General features: G+C 44.0%; 1 protein-coding gene across 1 annotated transcript in view; it reads right to left on the bottom strand.

Annotated features, from left to right (window-relative positions):
* Positions 1-9,066, bottom strand: part of SHISA6 (shisa family member 6) — a 245,268-nt gene extending 236,202 nt beyond the window's left edge. The window contains exons 1-2 of the mRNA XM_026861254.1: positions 9,032-9,066; positions 7,949-8,109 (exon numbers count right to left, since the gene is read on the bottom strand). Of these exons, the coding sequence (XP_026717055.1) occupies positions 7,949-8,109; positions 9,032-9,066 (196 nt within the window). The remainder of the gene's footprint in view (positions 1-7,948; positions 8,110-9,031) is intronic.
* Positions 9,067-17,928: the final 8,862 nt, after the last annotated feature.

The following is a 17,928-nucleotide window of genomic DNA, read 5'->3' on the forward strand; positions in this document are numbered from 1 at the left end:
GATGATAAGTGCTGCTGTGCCTGGCCTTGTGGGTCCGGGACTGCACTCTATCGAATGAATGCTAAATTCCACCAAAACACTTTTAGCAGCCACCTGATATTTATCCTGTAGTTCTGGATGTTGATACTCTGCCGTGGCTATGTGGTTCATGTGAGTATCAAGACATTATACATGTGTATATACACATAGACTCCACCTACGCATTTTTTTTCCCCCTGCAATAGTCAGACTGGCTTTTTTTCTTGTGGTTTTTTTTTTTTTTTTAATTTATTTCAAATTTGTCACTTCTAGCTGTTTTGACACATGAAACCCCAACATCAGTCATGGGAGATATTTGAACATGAGACACAAGAAACTATTGCAAATCATGTTGCATTTTATTCTCCAGTAAGTTCACTGATAAATATATTTGCAGTGGGGATATGTTGTTGTCTCATGTGTCTTGTTAGTGGGGTATAGTTTTCCCAAAGGTTCTTTTTCACAGATTACCCTAAAACTTTACAGCTCAGTAAAACACTTAGGAGACCAGAAAAAAATCAATAACTAGAGGCAGAAGTAGGTGCAGCCCTAGTCTCACCGAGGGAAGGAGGAGGCTGCATGGCTCAGGAGAGCTCTGGGGATCACAGGCTTTACTTGTCACTATTAGCGGGCTTAAGGCTGCACACAATTGAATATCCCCACAGCACCAGATCCTATGCTCCGGTGGCTACACAAGAGGGAAGTTGGATGTCTAAACCAGTAAGATTGCAAAAGGGTAAGCAAAGAAATATTTAACAGTTTAAAAAAATCCATTTAGAATAAGGGCAATTAATTGCACTGTAGCTCATTCACCTGACTTGCCAATCCATCCCTTCTCCTGTGTTTCGTGGATTACGAGTAATTTGGGACAAAGTCTTTGTTTTCCAACTCAAGTGTAAAAGCTCTTGCTTGCTTTAGGATACGGGATTGAAGGAGTCAGGCCTGTGCCCATGTGCAGATGCAAGAGGAAGCATCCCCACGCATGCAAAGCAGGACTTAAAGCACATGCTACAGAACCATCCTCTCTGAGAGGTGCCGAGCTCAAGGGAAAATGGTGGTCCCAGGACAAAATTGTTCTCTCAGTGCCCGGGCATAAATTATTCAGGGAAATATTTTCACAAGGCTGTAGCCATTTATTTTCAAGTCAAGGGAAGATGGCAACCCAAGCACCTTTCAAAGCATGGCCCTTGCCCCTCTATGCTCCATTTCCCCGTTTGTAAAATGGAGACTGGCAATGCCACAGAGAGTGGGAGTTAAGGGGCATCAGCTGCTCGGGTACTACAGGTGAATGAACACCTGTGATGTCTAACACTATACAGGCTAACTTAGGTCCTAAATAAACGAGGAAACCAGCCACCAAAGAAGATAGCAGCTGGTGTCCTACCTTAGCTACCCTGCACCAATTCCAGCAGCATCCAATTCTCCCCTCTCTCTGCTGGACTGACTGTCCCTTTTGGTGATGGTATTGTGAATGCCAGAACACTGAGTAACTCTTACCCTCAAAATGACCTGAGACAGAAAAATCTGACATTTTCTGATGGCTCAGAAAACACATTAATCCATTTGGGATTTTCCTGGGAGGGAAAGCTGGGGGAAGCACTGGGGATTACCATAACAGGGATGTGCTTGAAGGAAAAAGCAGATAGAGTAACATCGAATTGCCTTATCTTCTACAGATCCTAGAGGTTTCAAAGCTGCTCTTGTTTCTTTCTTTTCAAATGTCAGTGAATGGCAACAGGAGTATGGAGAAAAGAAAAACCCTGTTCCTGGAACTCTCTGGGTGTTTTCCAAGTGGTTTCCCTAATTCTTCACCCGCCTGCACCTTAACTAGTTTCTTACAACAGAGCACAGGGGCTGTAAAATGCTACTGCAGGGACTGGGGGATCATTTTACACCTGCTTTGTATTCCCCTGAACAGCTGTAAATGACAACACAAACTGTGAAACAGCAGGGAATTTGAACGCCTTCGACATACATTTCTACACTGATCCTCAGTAAATTAATTCAAATAGTTGCTGGGGATTTTGGGGAGAAGCTAGAGAATTCAATGAATGAATAAAGGAAGTAATTTGAAGCAGAGACCAGTTGGAGACTTGAGGGAAAGGAGAGAGGGGAAAGGGAGAAGAATGCACAGGAGAAGGCATATATAACCTGGAGGAGATCTGAGAAGCTGACAGCTCTGGCTCACCCTGGTCTTTAGAAAAGGGCCAAAGCCCGTGCTGAGCCCATAGCCCAGGGAGAGCAGGGCCAAGCGCAGTGATCTCCTCCCCTGTGCGATGATTAGGGTGGAAGTATTCCCCATGCTGCTCTGCCTATATTTGACTAGAGACGTTAGCTACAATTTCCATAAAGATTAAAGGCCTCTCCTGCATTTGTTCACATTCAGAACAAGCTCAGAATATGCCTCTGGGTGGAAAGCACTGCTGAAAACAGCACTTTGAATACGTATATCTCTGGAACATCCTGACTCAAATGGCTTATTAAAAGCCTTCCCAAGATATATCAGGCTAATCAGAGCGCTAGCCTGCGTTGTTTGCTGCATTCAAAGTGGTAATCCTGTCAATAAGATGTTCTTCACACCTGCAGGTACACCCGTCCCTAGCGCAGGTGAAAAGCAAAAGTTTTTTCACACTGGAAAATTATCTCTATTTACCCCTGTGGTCAGCTATTTTCTGGCACATCTGGAGCTGGTTTCAGACCAGCGTATTTTGTTGGTGATGCAATTTGATATTCTTAGAATTGAGGCCAAAAGAATATAAAACTAGGCCAGAGTCTTTTCACCAGGAAGTATAAAAATGTTCTTCTCATTGCTCTTAACAGCATCCTGATCCTGGAGGTAGTCAGAAGCAGCATAATTCCAGGCATGGGTTTTACCTGCCTGCTTCATGCTCAAGTAGACATCTGATGACCCTTCAGTGCTGAAAGAATTCCACAGTGGCAGCAAGGACATCCTTGTCCTGGACATATTTGGAGAGATTCTCCTCCCACATAACTTCCCACATCAGTCTTAGGGTTCTGAGTAACCCCTCTCTCACAGGTTGGCAATACTATCAAGGTGAATTGTATGAAGAAGAGCCTCTGTGGAAGAGTCAGAATGATACTGAGAGAATAAACGATCAATTCAGACCATATGCTGTCCTGAAGCATCATGGATTTGTAGCAGCTGTGAGTCTGGGACATAAGCCTCCCTGACACATAAGGATTTACCTAAACCGAGCCCATGTCCCACCACTATGACAGTACAACACTGATTCGCACCAGCCAAAGATCTGTTTCAAATTCTTACTTGAAGTCTTTTGTGGTTTGGTTTCAGTTTGGAAAACACTGATGAGACAGCTCCCTTCATGGCTGTAGTCCTGAGGTGATTACCCCTCTATCATCACGGTAATCAGAAAACTCCCATCTGACAGTTTCTGTAGTGATTGACTCTTGCGGGTGTTTTGCTTAACCACATTTTGGGAAAAGCAAACCAGCTCCTTGCATCTGACTTTCAGAGGCCTTCAAATATCTGAGGATGGTATTGGAAGTAGTCATCTGAGCCAAGTATCTAGTCTTAATTCTTCCACTAATGCTGTCTATCAGCATCACTGTCACAGGGAACAGCCCTCATCATTTCTGACACATCAGTTGACTGTGGACATTTCAGGAGGATTGCCTCTGGCTTAAATTCTGTCTCTTGTGCCAAATGCAGCACCTTCCTCTACGGGAGCATATTGCTGCTTATGTATGACGTTTTCCAAGCCTGCAGGAACTGTTGACCTTTCTCCCATCTATCCTCGTTCTTGTCTGTTTGCTGGACAGACACTGAACAGACAAATGGCACTGACCTTCACAGCAGATGTCAGCATAGACAGGACAAGGAGAAAAGGGAGGGGAAATGTTACTAGGGTTTTCCTTCCAACACCCCTTAAGATGCTACTGTGGTAGAGACATCAAAAATGCCAATAGATAGCTAAATGAGATGGATTTCCTGTAATCTCAGATTCATCATATTTTACCTGTTACTCACAATAGCAAACACTGAACTAACAAGAGGTCTGTGTGGGCTGGAGGAGCATTCCTGTCTGCACAGAGTGATGTAGCTCATACTAATTAGGTGCACAGCTGGAGAGGTGTGCTCTGACCCAAGCAATCTGTAGGCACAGCTTTCAGCTTTTCTTATCTGCAAAGAGCCTACCACCATCAAAACAGCAGTACTGTATAAAAGCAATGAAAAGAAATGTCAGCCGGAGTGAGGGTGGGAAGAAGGGGAAGTGAACTGTCCCCTGCCATCTCAAAAGGGCATGAGCTCGATTCTCAGAGGAAGGCAAAAGTGACAATAATCTCTCAAGAAGTGCTCTTGAGACACTTGAGACGCTCAAGCTCAGCAGAATACAACGTGGGAAATGCATTCTGGTTCTGACAAATAGCTGACTCCCACACCACTTGGAGAAGGTGGCCTTTGTAAAGTAGTAGGCTGAAGCCTTCTTGAAACCAGCAGCCTTGTCTGAAGAATGACAATTGTCTCTGTGTCTAGGACAGAGACCTACTTCTCTTTTTCCCTTAAACAAGCATTAGTTAAACCTGCGTTCTTCTGTCTCAAAGCTCAACAGAAAAGTACAGACTAGACCTAACACCAGGCCCTCCTGTCCCGCTGCAGAGCTTAGAGAGTTCTAAAGCCAACTGCTGTGAAGTGCCTGGGCAAACGCACTGAGGACTTTGCCTTGGTCTTGAACTCTCCTTCAGTCATTTCGACAGCTGGAGACAGTGCCCACGCCCTGGAGGGCTGCCAGAGGAAGTTGTGTGTTTCCATCCTGTGATCTCTTGCTGTGACCATTTGAGGGCTGCCTGAATGCTTACAGGAAGGGTAGCCACTGCTCCTGGGAGATGGACTCCTCTCCATTCCTGCATCAGGAAACAGCAGGCACCACCCAGCAAGCTAAGTGCCGCAGGCATGCCCTCAGCAGCACCTGCTTTGTTTGGACTCTGCTGCCTCAGACACAGACCACCTCAGTTTGTCATTGTTACCCATAATCATTTTGTTCACTGACACCAAACAAGCCTAATGGAAAAATGAAGCTATGGTCTATTTAGCAAGACTTAAGGGCACCCTCCTAGTTATAAGTTTGGAAACAAAAGTTCCAAGGAACACAAATACCAAACCCAATCTCAGCCTGTATGTAACAACTATAGTCCTTTCTGGTTGCTTAACATCTCATACTCTGGTGTCCTGAGAGAAACCACAGCCAGCAGACCTGATATTTTCCAGAACCTGCTGCAAAACCCTACAGCTGTGGTCTTCTCAAGCCAATTTGCAGCACCAGTGAGCAGTGCTTTGCCTAGATGCTGCTACTACGTATTACTCCCTCTATTTTTCTGACCCAGCTGTTCCCCATTCCCCTCTTTTTATTTCTTTTCTTCCCCTCCTCCGCAAAAAGCAAGTATTGATGGTGACCCCTCTTCTACTTCCATACTGAGGCTTACCACCCTTATGCTAGTTTAATGTGCTATAACTCATTCTTGTTTTCCAACTTTTACTTCCCTCTCAATCTAAACGATTTTAGCATTCACTTATACAGTTTTCTGATTACTGCAATAATCTAAAGATTAGCTGAGTAACAGAGTATAGTTACAATGGAGCATTGCCCTATTCTGCAAATGAAACAGTCTAAAGAAACGTTAAATGTATAGCTGGTTTATGAGCTCATGATCTTTTGTAAGTGATTAGCTTTCTGTCTCATATGATATATGAGGGCATGTTAATAGCAGACACAACTGAGCTAGGAACAAGTTCTTTTGGGCAAGCTACAAGAGCAAGTTTTCCTTTCCCAGCTTTGGCAAGGGCTCGGTGTGACATTCAGTCCAATTGGCTGCCCCAAGGTACAAGTGATCAATTATCCCTACAGCTGCCAATGGCTGTGGAAGTCTGGAAGTAAAGTCCCTCTCTTTTGTAGCTGGGTTTCTGAATATCTTCTTTTAGTGGGCTCCTGTTTCAGCCCTGACTGAACTATAATGGCTTTTCCCCTTCTCAGAATATGGACAAACATACAGACAAGCAGAGGCTGAATGAAACAGACTGTCATCTTTAAGAACATATTTTCCTTCCCAGCTATTTTGCTTTGCTCATCGCATGTCCCAGTTCACAGCAAGGACCAAGTATACTCCTTACTGGGTATTGTCATTCTGTAGTGTGACCATTTTCACTAGCACTCCACTCAAGATACCTGTGCTCTGGCCCTTGCATCCCTGTGTGCCTCCATTAATACAGTAGTAAGTCAAAAATGTCCACTGGGGCCATCAGCTGCCAACAGACACCAGAGAACACTGCAATTAGCAATTCCCCTCACAAACCTTCCCATTTGCCTTCTCTTGGTCTTGACAGTGCCTAAACATGACACCTAATTCAGACTTCCAGTATCCAGCTGGTATCTTCTGCTGCAAGCAAAGAATTTCTTCTGCATCTTCATTCAGGATTTACCTGCCCTAAATGACCATCAGGAGTCAACAGCAAGAAAGAGCGTCTTCAGAAATGGATTCATCTCATCATAAGGCTTATGTCAGAGTTGTTCTCTGATGGTGCCTATACCTCTTCACTGGCCATGAACCCTTACTTCTTCTGTTTCTATCCTGGGGCAGAATCACATATTCTCTCAAGAGCCAGTCCCAAGCCCTAGATATGCAAAAGCACCTTCCTCTTCCAGACAACTCACTTCACGCACTGTTGTCCAGCCCAACCTTCTATTTCACAGGTATGACTCTCTGGCATGTAAAATTGTAGGGTTCACTGTCCTCTGAAAATTTGAGAGCAAAGAAATGCTTCTTAGTTCTCAGGAAAATTATTTTGTTCCCAGCAGCAGGGGAGGATTCAGAGAACAGCGTCACCTGGTCCTGTCTCCACAGGGTGATGCACACTGCAGCAAAACCCTTCCAATAGTCACCGCAAAGAGGCAATGAAAACCAGTCACTGACCTCAGTCATGAGCCCTTTCCACATGATGCAGAGAACATCAAGCTCCATAGGTTGTGGAGCAGTCTGAGGTCCTGATAGCTTCTTTCAGAAACTTCCTCAGCAGGAACCATTAGCAAAACCTCCTCTGACTGCCAGGTGACACAGGCCAGGAAATGCCACCCAGAAACCACTCCACATGAAGTTGAATAACTTGTGACTGAATGAGGGCATATCTTTGAGGCACACATCCAGTTGCAACTCAGAAATGGCAAGTGATGGCAAGTCTACCACATTCCACTTAAAGGTCGTCAGCAACCATCGAGACATTGTTTTGACAATTATCAATATGTGAAGCATTAAATAAAGCAGAACAATATCTTTACCTAATAGGCTGGAATCCTTGTGCCACTGGGGTTATCAAGGCAAAAGCAGCCAAGTGATTTGACCAAATTCACCCCATCAGTAGAAGACGGGAAAAAAATTGTGTCCCCCGAACCCCAGGCCAATGATCCTGGAGGACCTCAGGCCAGTGTCTTTATGATTCTGAGATACCCTCTAGGTGACCTTCTACACTTTCCTCTCGGCACATGCCTACAGTTCACCTGAATTAATAAGGTGGTCCCAATCATGTGGATTTCTTTCTTCTCAGATGCTGTATGCAGAGAACCTGATTATGCTTTATAGAATATGTGTTATGCTGGAAATACACAATGTTCTAAGCTTAATACAAGCATTTTGGTATAAGCTGAGTTTATACCTCACTGATTCTGAATTTTTAAAATGCCTAGAGAGAACAGCCACTCTGTTCAGGAAAAACCTTGAAGAATCATCACCACTGATCCTTGCACTTCTCTGCTTTATCAGATTGCCTTTTAATGCCACTCATTATCTTAATTTTAGGTTTACAAAATCCACTACTGTAAAGTGCGATGTTCTGCTGACTTGTAACATAACCACTGGTACAACCACCTCTGAAGAGAGAGAGCAGGAAAGCAGCACTTACCTGGGTTACTTTTGGAGGTGCGCACAGGGGTGTAATGGTTTTTGGAAGATGTCCTGACTGGGGTGTTTTCTTTGGGGGAGGTATCTATGGCCGAGATAGTCTCTCTTTCACAGTGTGCTATTGGGATTGGTCCCTGCTGCCTCAAGATGTCAGCCAGAGCCCTGAGGAGAGAGAAATACAATAAAAAATGTATTTTCACACAGTAGCTAGAATGGCATTCGGCATTTTCAATTCCACAGTCACTGTGTGAATCCAGCAGTAGTTGGATTTCTACCATAAACAGAAAAAAGCAACAATAATGACCAAAAAATGGCTTAAAAGCTCAGGGGTTTTTTGTGTGTCTGCTGCATGTATTTACAGGCTTGCCTGGCTATTGTTTAGTTTTTCATATGCTTCCACTAATTCGCTTCACCCCAGGGTTATGTTATCTCTCCGTCATTTTCCTTGCTGTCAGTGACAGTGCAGATGAAGTGTTCTCCATAGCATGAAGCACTGCCTTCGGAGAGAGTCACCACTGAACACGTCACAGCTCAAACTCAGGCACTGTGACCTTCTAAAGGTTACACCAAAAATACCCTGCCCAAGCCAAACTTCTTTAAGATTGAATCACGTTAGAAGTCTGGTCCCCACACGCCTTAAATCCTTTTTTTTTTTCTGCAAGACAATACACAACAGTGGTGGAAGTGGGTTTCTTAAAGGAGAACCAGCAGTCTAGAAGAAAAGATTAAACAATTTTCATGGGTTAATGTCAACACAGCCATTAGCCTACCTTTAGCTTTCTGTCCATTAGGGATTTATTTAATGGTACTGAGGTCTCTCTGCTATTCCCCAAGAAAAAGAAATGTCACACAGTTCAGTTGCAGCCAGTGTTTTCCCCTTGAATGAGTGGCTACTCAAAGATTTTTTTCCTCTGTGAATATCATGGACACGGTGGAACAATTATAGCGTGAAATGCAGTGATTTTCTTAGTGCAGCCACAAGCTATCTCTTGAGCCACAGCAAAAGGAGGAAGGGATTGGCTTGTGTGGATTATAAGGGACAGTGGCATTTCAAAAATGATAGAGTTTGAAAGGTTCTTTTCACTTGGCAGAGGGAATATGCCTAATATCACCTCGCATACCAAGAAAGATATAAGAAGGAGAAATTCCTTCATGGCGTATTGATGAGAATGATTCTGGTGTTACTCCTATCTACTAGCATTCCTTAAATGCCATATTTCTGGTCTTTCATATGAGAAATAGTTTGGGACTTGAGTCTGTTCCATTTCCCAAATAATTTCCTCTACAGACTGTTATCCTTGTGTATAATGAACTAAAACACTAATGTGCTCAACAAAAGAAACTCTTGGAAGATCTCAGAGGTTCCAGAAGAGGATTACACTAGTTCACAACCACCCCATACAGAATAAGAATATTTTTAACCCTATTTGATTATTTATTGTTTGTAGAGAGAGCAGCACAGAGGCTATAACCAATTATATGATAGGTATATATGCATATATACTGATACATATGGAGTTGAAGGGGTTGTCACATGCAGGGACATGAGAGCACAGATATATTTTTATGCTAAGATGGGGTCAGAGAGAGGTGAACGAGGCAACAGCAAGAGACAGATACTCAGCCCTGTGCCAAGTCAGAGCTCCTTCTGTTTGCTCCTGTAGCTATTCCTCACTGAAGAAGAGTAACTGGTATTCGGTGTTCTCCACAAGATACTGAATTCCCACTGATTGACACAGATCTGTTGGTGCTTACTATCTTTTACAGCCATGCCCGTGGTATCTCAAACGGGTCATCAACTTACAGGACATGTTTGAAGTTTTGGTCCCTTGCCCAAGGTTGTACAGAACGTGATTGCAAAACTAGGACCTGAATCTGGGGCCTGAGGTCTCTGCCCTGTGTGATACTATGCGATCCTGAGGAGAGGATTCATTCAACCACCAGTAATCCTGATGGCTTTTTTAGGCAAATACCTCCCCACTGCATTACAGATCTTGCTGACTGGGGAGGATGTGGGAAGCTTACGAGGTCTGCCTGTTTGGCACGAGCATCCAGTACATCCCATTGAAGACAACACATTTTCTAAAGACAGCAGGTTGGCAGAACTGAGCCCTTGGTACATATCTCCAAGATATATTAAGCATGAGATGACCATTTAATGGCATCTGCAGTATAGAAATGCTAAGAGTAATTTTTCAATCACAGAGATTGTATTAGGACCATTATTTACTTGCCCATAGTGACTTGGGCTCATTTTGAACAATTGCCGAAGACACTCTTAGTATCAAGAGTGCAATCACTCAAGAGTACAGAGAAACATGACAGCCTGGATGACACTAAAACACTGTATAGCACTTAGCTTAATACAATAGAGCCAGCTGGGCAAAAAAGGTCAGGTCAGGGACTGGTGTACACTCAGAAGGGCTGTGTGGGTTGAGGCACACAGAGGCAGTACAACAGATTCAAAAATGAGGATGCGGAGCTGGAGGTACTGGTGAGATGGAAACAGAAGAGTACGAACCAGTTTTTCCTGAAGCTGAGTTTGTTTAACCTGACAAATAGAGGTGAAGAGAGGACCTACATTCCACTAATGTGGAGCTAGCTGCAAAGGAGACGGGGCAAGGCTGTGCTTGGAAGTGTAAGGCAAAGAAGACAAGAGGCAATTATCACATGTTGCAATAAGGGCAATTCCACTTATTTATAAAAGAAAAAAAAAGTCAGTGGGATAGCAAAACACTGAAACAGGGACCCAGAGAGACTGAGGGATCTCTATTCTTGGAGGTCTTAAAATTCAGCTGGATAAGGCCCCAAACAACCTCCTCTACCACTGAAACTGGCCTTGCTTTAAGCAGATGGAATGATGAAGGACATCCAGATGTCCCTTCCAACCTAAATTCTGCTGCAGTTCTGAGTCCAGGCTCACCTTACACTGCAGGTCACCTTGTTTCCCCTGATACTGTTATCCTTTCTGCTACCATCATTACTCTCTGAATGGGGTCTGACACAGTCCTAAGCACATAGCCTCCCTGCCCCCTAGACGGACAGTTTACCTCCATTCACTAAAAATAATTGAGGCAGTTAAAGTGAACATATTCCGGACCAGTTGGAGCTGGTGAAACGTACCTCATCCTCTCAGTCATTATCTACCTGAGAGCCAAACCCTGATCTGCTGCTCTCCCTGAAGACAAAACCATGTGCTCAGGGTATTTCAGTTTTGGACAGTTTCTCATAAAGCTATGCTTGGCTGTTCCTTGGTTACAGCCAGGACCTGAACTGATTCTTATCACAAACAAAAATAAAAGTCAGGTGGTAAGAACAAATTTAATCTCTTCTTTGTTTTTCATCCTAAAGGAAGAGTAGTCACAGCTACTCTAGGGAGTTAGTTGTTGGTCACAACATAACACAGAAATGATTTCTAGTCAGGTGCCAGCCCCACGGAAGGAAGGAGACTGTTACTCTCAGATGAACTGAAGAAATCACAGGTGATACTCAGGAAAGCAATGTCTGCTGTGCCAGACTTTACATGAGATAAATTAAACGTAACTTCAAAAAGTAGACCTAGCTCATAAGTGCATGGGACTTATAAGAACGTGAACTTAGCAGTGCTGAACATGTAATCTTCTTATGTCCTAAACACACCAAACTGTGTGTCCTGAGAGCTCACTCTTTGTCCTGTTCTTTAATGTCTACAGAGGGAAAAAAAAAACAAAAACCAAAAAAAAAACCCAACAAAAAAACAAAAAACCACCAAAAAACCCCCACAAAACCACCCCAAAAAATGTTCAGCACCAGAAGAAAAAAAAAAAAACCAACAAACCACTATAGGTGGAGGAGAAAGTCAAACTTGGATCAAACTCGTTAGTTCCTTGCCAAATCATATTGTTGTGTGTGATCCGGTTTATTTCCATAAAGCACAGACGACTAAGTCCCAGGCTGGTAGAAGGTCAGTCACACTTAACTAAGAAAGGATTTGGTTGGTATCAGTCTCTTGGGTACAGCTGTCTAATTGTTCACTGCAAAATCTTCAATAATAGAGTGATAGAATCCCTTGAAATATTTGGGTCTTGTCTGTGCAGCCATTTGGTCACAAATAGTCCCACTGATGTCAACAGCAACCTAAATATGGCTAGGAGACACTTCAGAAATCCTTCTATGACGACACATCTCTTATCTCAGGAAAACAAACCTCACTCACTGGAACATGTTACCGGTGGAAGCGGATGGAGTAGCCAGAGTTGCGTAACTGTACAATCATATCCTGAGATAATGATTTATGACAGCTTTTTTATTAACGTCATTTATGTGAGAACGCAAAAGCTTCTTTCCATGTAAACCCAGAATAGACATAGTGACATCAGGGATGTTGTTCCAGACCAGTGCTGGACTAGCCCCATGGGAGGAAAAACCTCCTGATGTCTTGCATGGCAGTAGATCCCAAGGCAGAGCAGGTCAGGTTCTGCTCTCAGGTACATCAGCAGGGAAGGTTCTCATGCAACTCTGGACTAAATGAGTATTTTGGGAAGAAACACAATGGGACGAACACAGGGACCCTAATGCAAAGAAGCAGTCGTGGCCATTTTCAAAAGGAAAAAGAAAAGAAAGGTTTTGTTGGAAATAAAAAGGGACAAAAGGGATGAGGGAAAGCAGTAGGGTAGCAAGTCTGGGCATCAGCTGGGGCCCTGATATTGAAAGATGAAATAAACAGACTTTACTAATGAGAAAAGAGAGTGAAGGCAAGGCAAACTGGGAGAGGGGCAATGCTGGGGATTGACAGAAAATCGAAACAGAAAAAGCAGGGCAGTATAAAATGGAGGAAATAAACAGGAATAAACTGCAGTAAAGACCAGACAGGGTGTGAAGTCCAGCAGATATGTGGAGGGTATCCATCTCTCAGTCCTAGCATGGAGATGTGTGAGGGGAGAGAGGAACTTCTTTGTGCAATACGGAAGAAAATCATCAGTAATGACTTTTCAGGCTCAAGGGAGGTCATCCTTCCTCTCTATGTAGCACTAATGAGACACATCTAGCATCCTGTGCTGGGCTCCATATGCACCTCATGGAGTGGGTCCGATGAAGGGCCACAAAAGTGCTTAAGGGTTTAGAGCATCTTATATACATGGGAGAGGCTGAGACAGCTGGGACTGTTGAGCCTAGGGAACAAAAAAGCTCAGGGGATCTTATCAATGTGTATCAATAACCGATAGGAAGGTGTGAAGCAGATGGAGCCAGGCCCTTTTCAGTGGTGTGAAGTGACAGGACAAGAGGCAGTGCACACAAATTGAAATACAGCAAATGCCAGTTAAGCACAAGAAGAAACTTGAGAGTTTTTGAACACTGAAACAGTGTCCAGTAGGTCACAGAGTCTCCATCCTTAGTGACATTTAAAACACAGCTGGTCACAGCCCTGGGCAACCTGCTCTAGCTGACCCTGATTGAAGTCTGGACTGGTTGATCTCTAGAGGTGCCTCAAACCTCCAATTCTGTGATTCTGTAGTTTGTGTAGCCAAACCAGATTGTCCCACTGGAGGGTTCAGCCCAAAACACCATCAAGAAATGGGCTCAAAACACAGCAGAGAGAACCCCCACTAGACTGCTGATCCCTAGCTCCAGGTCCATTTCTGTAAGTGGCTTTTCCTGCAGTAACTATCACACTGTGAAACACTCCCATCTCCCACAGCCACTATCAGTGCCTTAGCTTCCTGACCTCAGCAATTCCAGCACGGTGATTTGTCTCCTACACCCATGGGGAGAAAGCCCTTGCTCTTAAGTGCTCAGAGGACTGAAGGAGCAAGAATTTGCTTGCTATCACTGAGAAAGCTTGAGGCAGGTTTGGGGCCAAAGCCCACAGTTTCCCTGTCTAGTGCCCCCTTCAGTGGCCAAGGAAGCTCCATCTGAATAAACACATCCCTGGTATCCCTGGCTATTTGTCATGTTTTTTCAGGACCTGTCTGTGGAAACGCAGAACTCACGTCAGTGTCCTAGGGCTGGCAAGGAATTTATGGACTGTATTTGATGAGGATATCTTCAGTTTATACACGGCCCTCTCCTCTTGGGCTGGAGAGAATAAACACACAGACCTTGGGGAGACTGGGAGAAGCAAAGAGCTGCAACAGAGAGGAATGTCCAATTTAAGAAGTGAGTTTGCAAGATGTCAGCATTTGCCTCTGCAATGAGCTCTGAGGTACATCGGACAGTGTGATAGGAGCAAGTACAGTGAAGAAGTAACATTCACCTGCAGAGGCTGAAGGGACCTTATAGCCAGAGAGAATACGAAGATGCAGTGGTTGTGAAGGACCAGCTCACTTTAGCACACTCTGCCCACTCACCAAACCGGTCAAGAAACTCAACCTGCTGTCTTAATTACCGATGAGGTAACAGCAGGCTGGAGGAGTGCTGTCCTTCACCACAGCCTTTTTCAAAAGTAGTGTCCTGTTTTCACAATATCTACAGATTTTCAATACTAACTGATAGTATGAACCTGGGCACAGGTATCCCTTTTACTGAAGACAAAGGAAGATTTCGTGACAGCTCCAACAGGCTGAGATATGGCTTGTGGGAAATAAGATTGAAGTAGAGAAGTCTGAGGACACTGGATAGGAAAATGCAATGGGAAGAGCTATTTCCAGTAGTGCAGGTTGTACATACACAAAACTTCACTCAGTTGCCTTCTGAAAATCCCCTCTCTTGGGGACCTCACATATGGGGTGTGAGAAAGACCAAATGGACCTGGCAGAGCACAACAAAAAGAGCAGTGTCTGGCTGAGCTGAAAGCCTACTAAAAGCTGTGATGGACTTTGTGGCAGAACTCCAATCAACTTCAGCACAGCCAGGATTTCACTACAAGTCCTTAAAAAGAGTGAGGTTAAAGACTAGCCTATGCTCTCTTACTAACCCAGAAAGAAAGAGGCAGTTAGTCTGAGAGGTGATTGATCTAGCCATGCAGTCAGCTCACCAGGAAGGGATGGGTCTCTCCAAGGGAGGATTTCATTCATGGGCAAGCCTCGCAGGGCACAGCCATGCATTATTCAGGGTTTGGTTTGGCACCTGTCCCCAGACCTGCTCCACGGTCTTGTAAACTTTCAAACACTGACCACATAGAGCCAAGTGCTGCTCTTGACCAAGCTGGGTCTGTGCTGTCCTATGAGACAGGCCCCCACACTGCAATTTCTGCCAGCTGAGTGCTGCTCGCCTGTGTTATTGCTCCATGTTGGCTGTGAAATAGCAGATGGGAAGGCAAGTGCCTCCCAATCATCAGCTCTCCCAATCTCTGCTGCCTCCTTGGCATCACCCCCACAGCACATGTCTGGCCCCACTCTCTGAAGGTGCTCTGATCTTACCGCCAGGATGGGGCTTTAACTGATCACACAAACAGCACTACAAACTGATACATAGAGAGAAACACGGGAATACTGCTTCAGCAAACCCCTCTGGGAGGCATCTCTTTTGCATGGAGGCAACTGCCAAAGCAGATCTTGTTTCTGAAAGTGCAGGGACTCAGCAGTGTACTAGAGATGCACCAGTCCCAGGTCAGCAAAAGAGACAAACCGGTCTCTGCAGCTGCTAGGAACAAAAGCAGCTGGTGCTTCAGAGCAGGGTTTCTGGGGAGGAACAGTGGAAGCAGTTTTTCACAGTAACCTGAGTGGGCATGTGGTGGATGCCTGTACATGTGTGTGTGCATGCCTCTGTGTGTGTGTACAAGGACAGGTGAATGCACCCATGGAGTTAAGACAAGAAAAATACTAAGCATCAGAACACCCTTCCAAGAGCAAAGTATTTGTGCACTGCATCCAGCATAAGTGAGGAAACATTCTTTCTAAAAATAAATACTACAAGGAAAAGACATATGTCTTCTGAAAAATCTTTATGCCAAATACAAGAATTATTTGTGAAGCTCCTGAAATTTAGACTGGCTTTAATGACAAATTTCACGGAATTTGTGGGCATACTAAAGGACCATGTCATTACCCCAGATTGTGACAGCAGAATGAGGCTGGCAGTTACTCTGCCTCACCCTGCTTGGTGAACTCAAAATTAATGCATAGGTGACATAATTACATTAGAGATACACACCCATTGTATGAGTGCACGTGTGTGGAAAATACATTTCAGCTGAAATAGAAGTAGTATGGGCATTACACTGATAAATCAACAAGAAAACAACTGTTGCTGTAAGCTCATCATCTGTCCTGTCTTTATAATGTGAGGTGGATTAAGCAGCGGAAAAGTAAAGCTCCTGTCTTTGGGACAGGTTCTTTAGGCTGTATATCAAGAGTAGTAAATACCAGCAGTGCTTTGACTTCACACCTTACACAAGTACTTTACACATCTAACACTAATATACAAACTGAGTAAATCTACTATTGCTGTGATGTGGGCAAGGAATTTACTACATACACTAATCTCACAATGACTAATCCTGGTTCCTCTAAATAGTGATACAGCAGGTCCATAGAGAAAGAAACAGTTATGTAAAGACTTACTAATTAGAAAGTTAAAATAAATCATTCCAATTGACATTTCTTCACAGCGAGCCATTACACTAAGCAGAAAGTGGCCAGGGCAGCAAGGGTCAAGATCTACCTCTGAACCATTATCAGGCTATTCGGGGACAGAGAGAGGCACAAAGCCATTGGTGCCCCCAGGAGCCGCGTCCTGCAGCATCACCGAGAGCAGGCGAACACCTGCACCTCTGCCAGCACAGCCGCGCTGCACACGGGCCCGGTGGCTACCCCGACAGGCCCCTTTGCTTGAGAGAGCAAAAGGGACCCACCCAGAAAAGGAAGCACAGGTGCTGGGGAGAACTGGAAGCACTGTTATTGTACAGAAAAGGAACTGAGCACTGATCTTGATCATGGAAAGAAGATAAAATAAAAACAGCAGGTCTTGCTAGGTATTTCATGGGCAGGAAAGTCTGGAGGAGTTATGCCAGGAGCTCAGCTGGTACTGGGTTTTAGTCTGTTATTGGTCATGCCCATGTATTGCATGCACAAAGCCAGTAACAGCACTTGGTGGATAAGCAGCACTTTGAAAAACACGAAGAATTTTCATGCATAAGGTATCTATTTTTCACCAAATCCTATGCTGTAAACACAATTAAGGGACTTTAAACTTATTAAAGAAAACTGTACTTTCACTGAAGAGCCATATCATTGCAACAAAGGAGGTCGGGGCAAGAGCTGAACTACAGCAAAATATTTATTGTGAAAGAATCCCAGGCTTATCTGCCTGGGTAATGAGACATTTGAGACCTCCACGCAATGCAGCACACACAGATCTAAGGAAATACAGATTGCCCATGTGAGTAAGGGCAAAATCAAGAAAAAGTACCATGATCTAATTTTTCTGATAAGGTTCAGATCTTCTTATGTGAAGAAGTAATTTTAAAAGGCGTCTGATCTCCAAAGACACACAGATCAACTGTTAGTTAAGGATATAAGAGATTACAAAACTGAAAGAGATAGAAGTTCAGAGCTACACTGGATTCCCTTGACACCTTATGATGAAGGGTTACAAATAAAAAAAAAAAAAAGTTAATTAGAAAGCAGAAAAATATCAAAGAAATGGGAATTAGAGGCACTTGAAATGATTTGGTGAAGGCATGATGGTTTCTGAGCATAGTCTCTCTTAATGGGAGAAGTTCAAAAAGAAAGGCAAAGGCTCAGAAACAGCCAGCAGAAGTCTTTAGCCAGGCAGCCTCTGTGCCATTACCAAAGCCAGCCTCTTTCTAAAGTAGATTCAGAGAGGAAAGCATGGCAAGAAAAACCCTGTTACCAAACTGTGCAAACTGTAACCAGAGCTTCAGACTGAAACTTCCCCAGTACATGGAAGCGAAGCAAAGGGAAAAATATTTTGTACAGGTACATGCATACAAACACACATCTTGCTTTGATTTGGCTAATTGGGAATGGGCAATTCATCAGTGCAAACAGGACAACATTGAAGTCTTCTCCCTGTGTGAGAGTTACCTCGACCACACTAAGG

Source organism: Athene cunicularia (assembly GCF_003259725.1).
Source record: "Athene cunicularia isolate RWA chromosome 18 unlocalized genomic scaffold, athCun1 chr18_part1, whole genome shotgun sequence".
Classification (NCBI taxonomy): domain Eukaryota; kingdom Metazoa; phylum Chordata; class Aves; order Strigiformes; family Strigidae; genus Athene; species Athene cunicularia.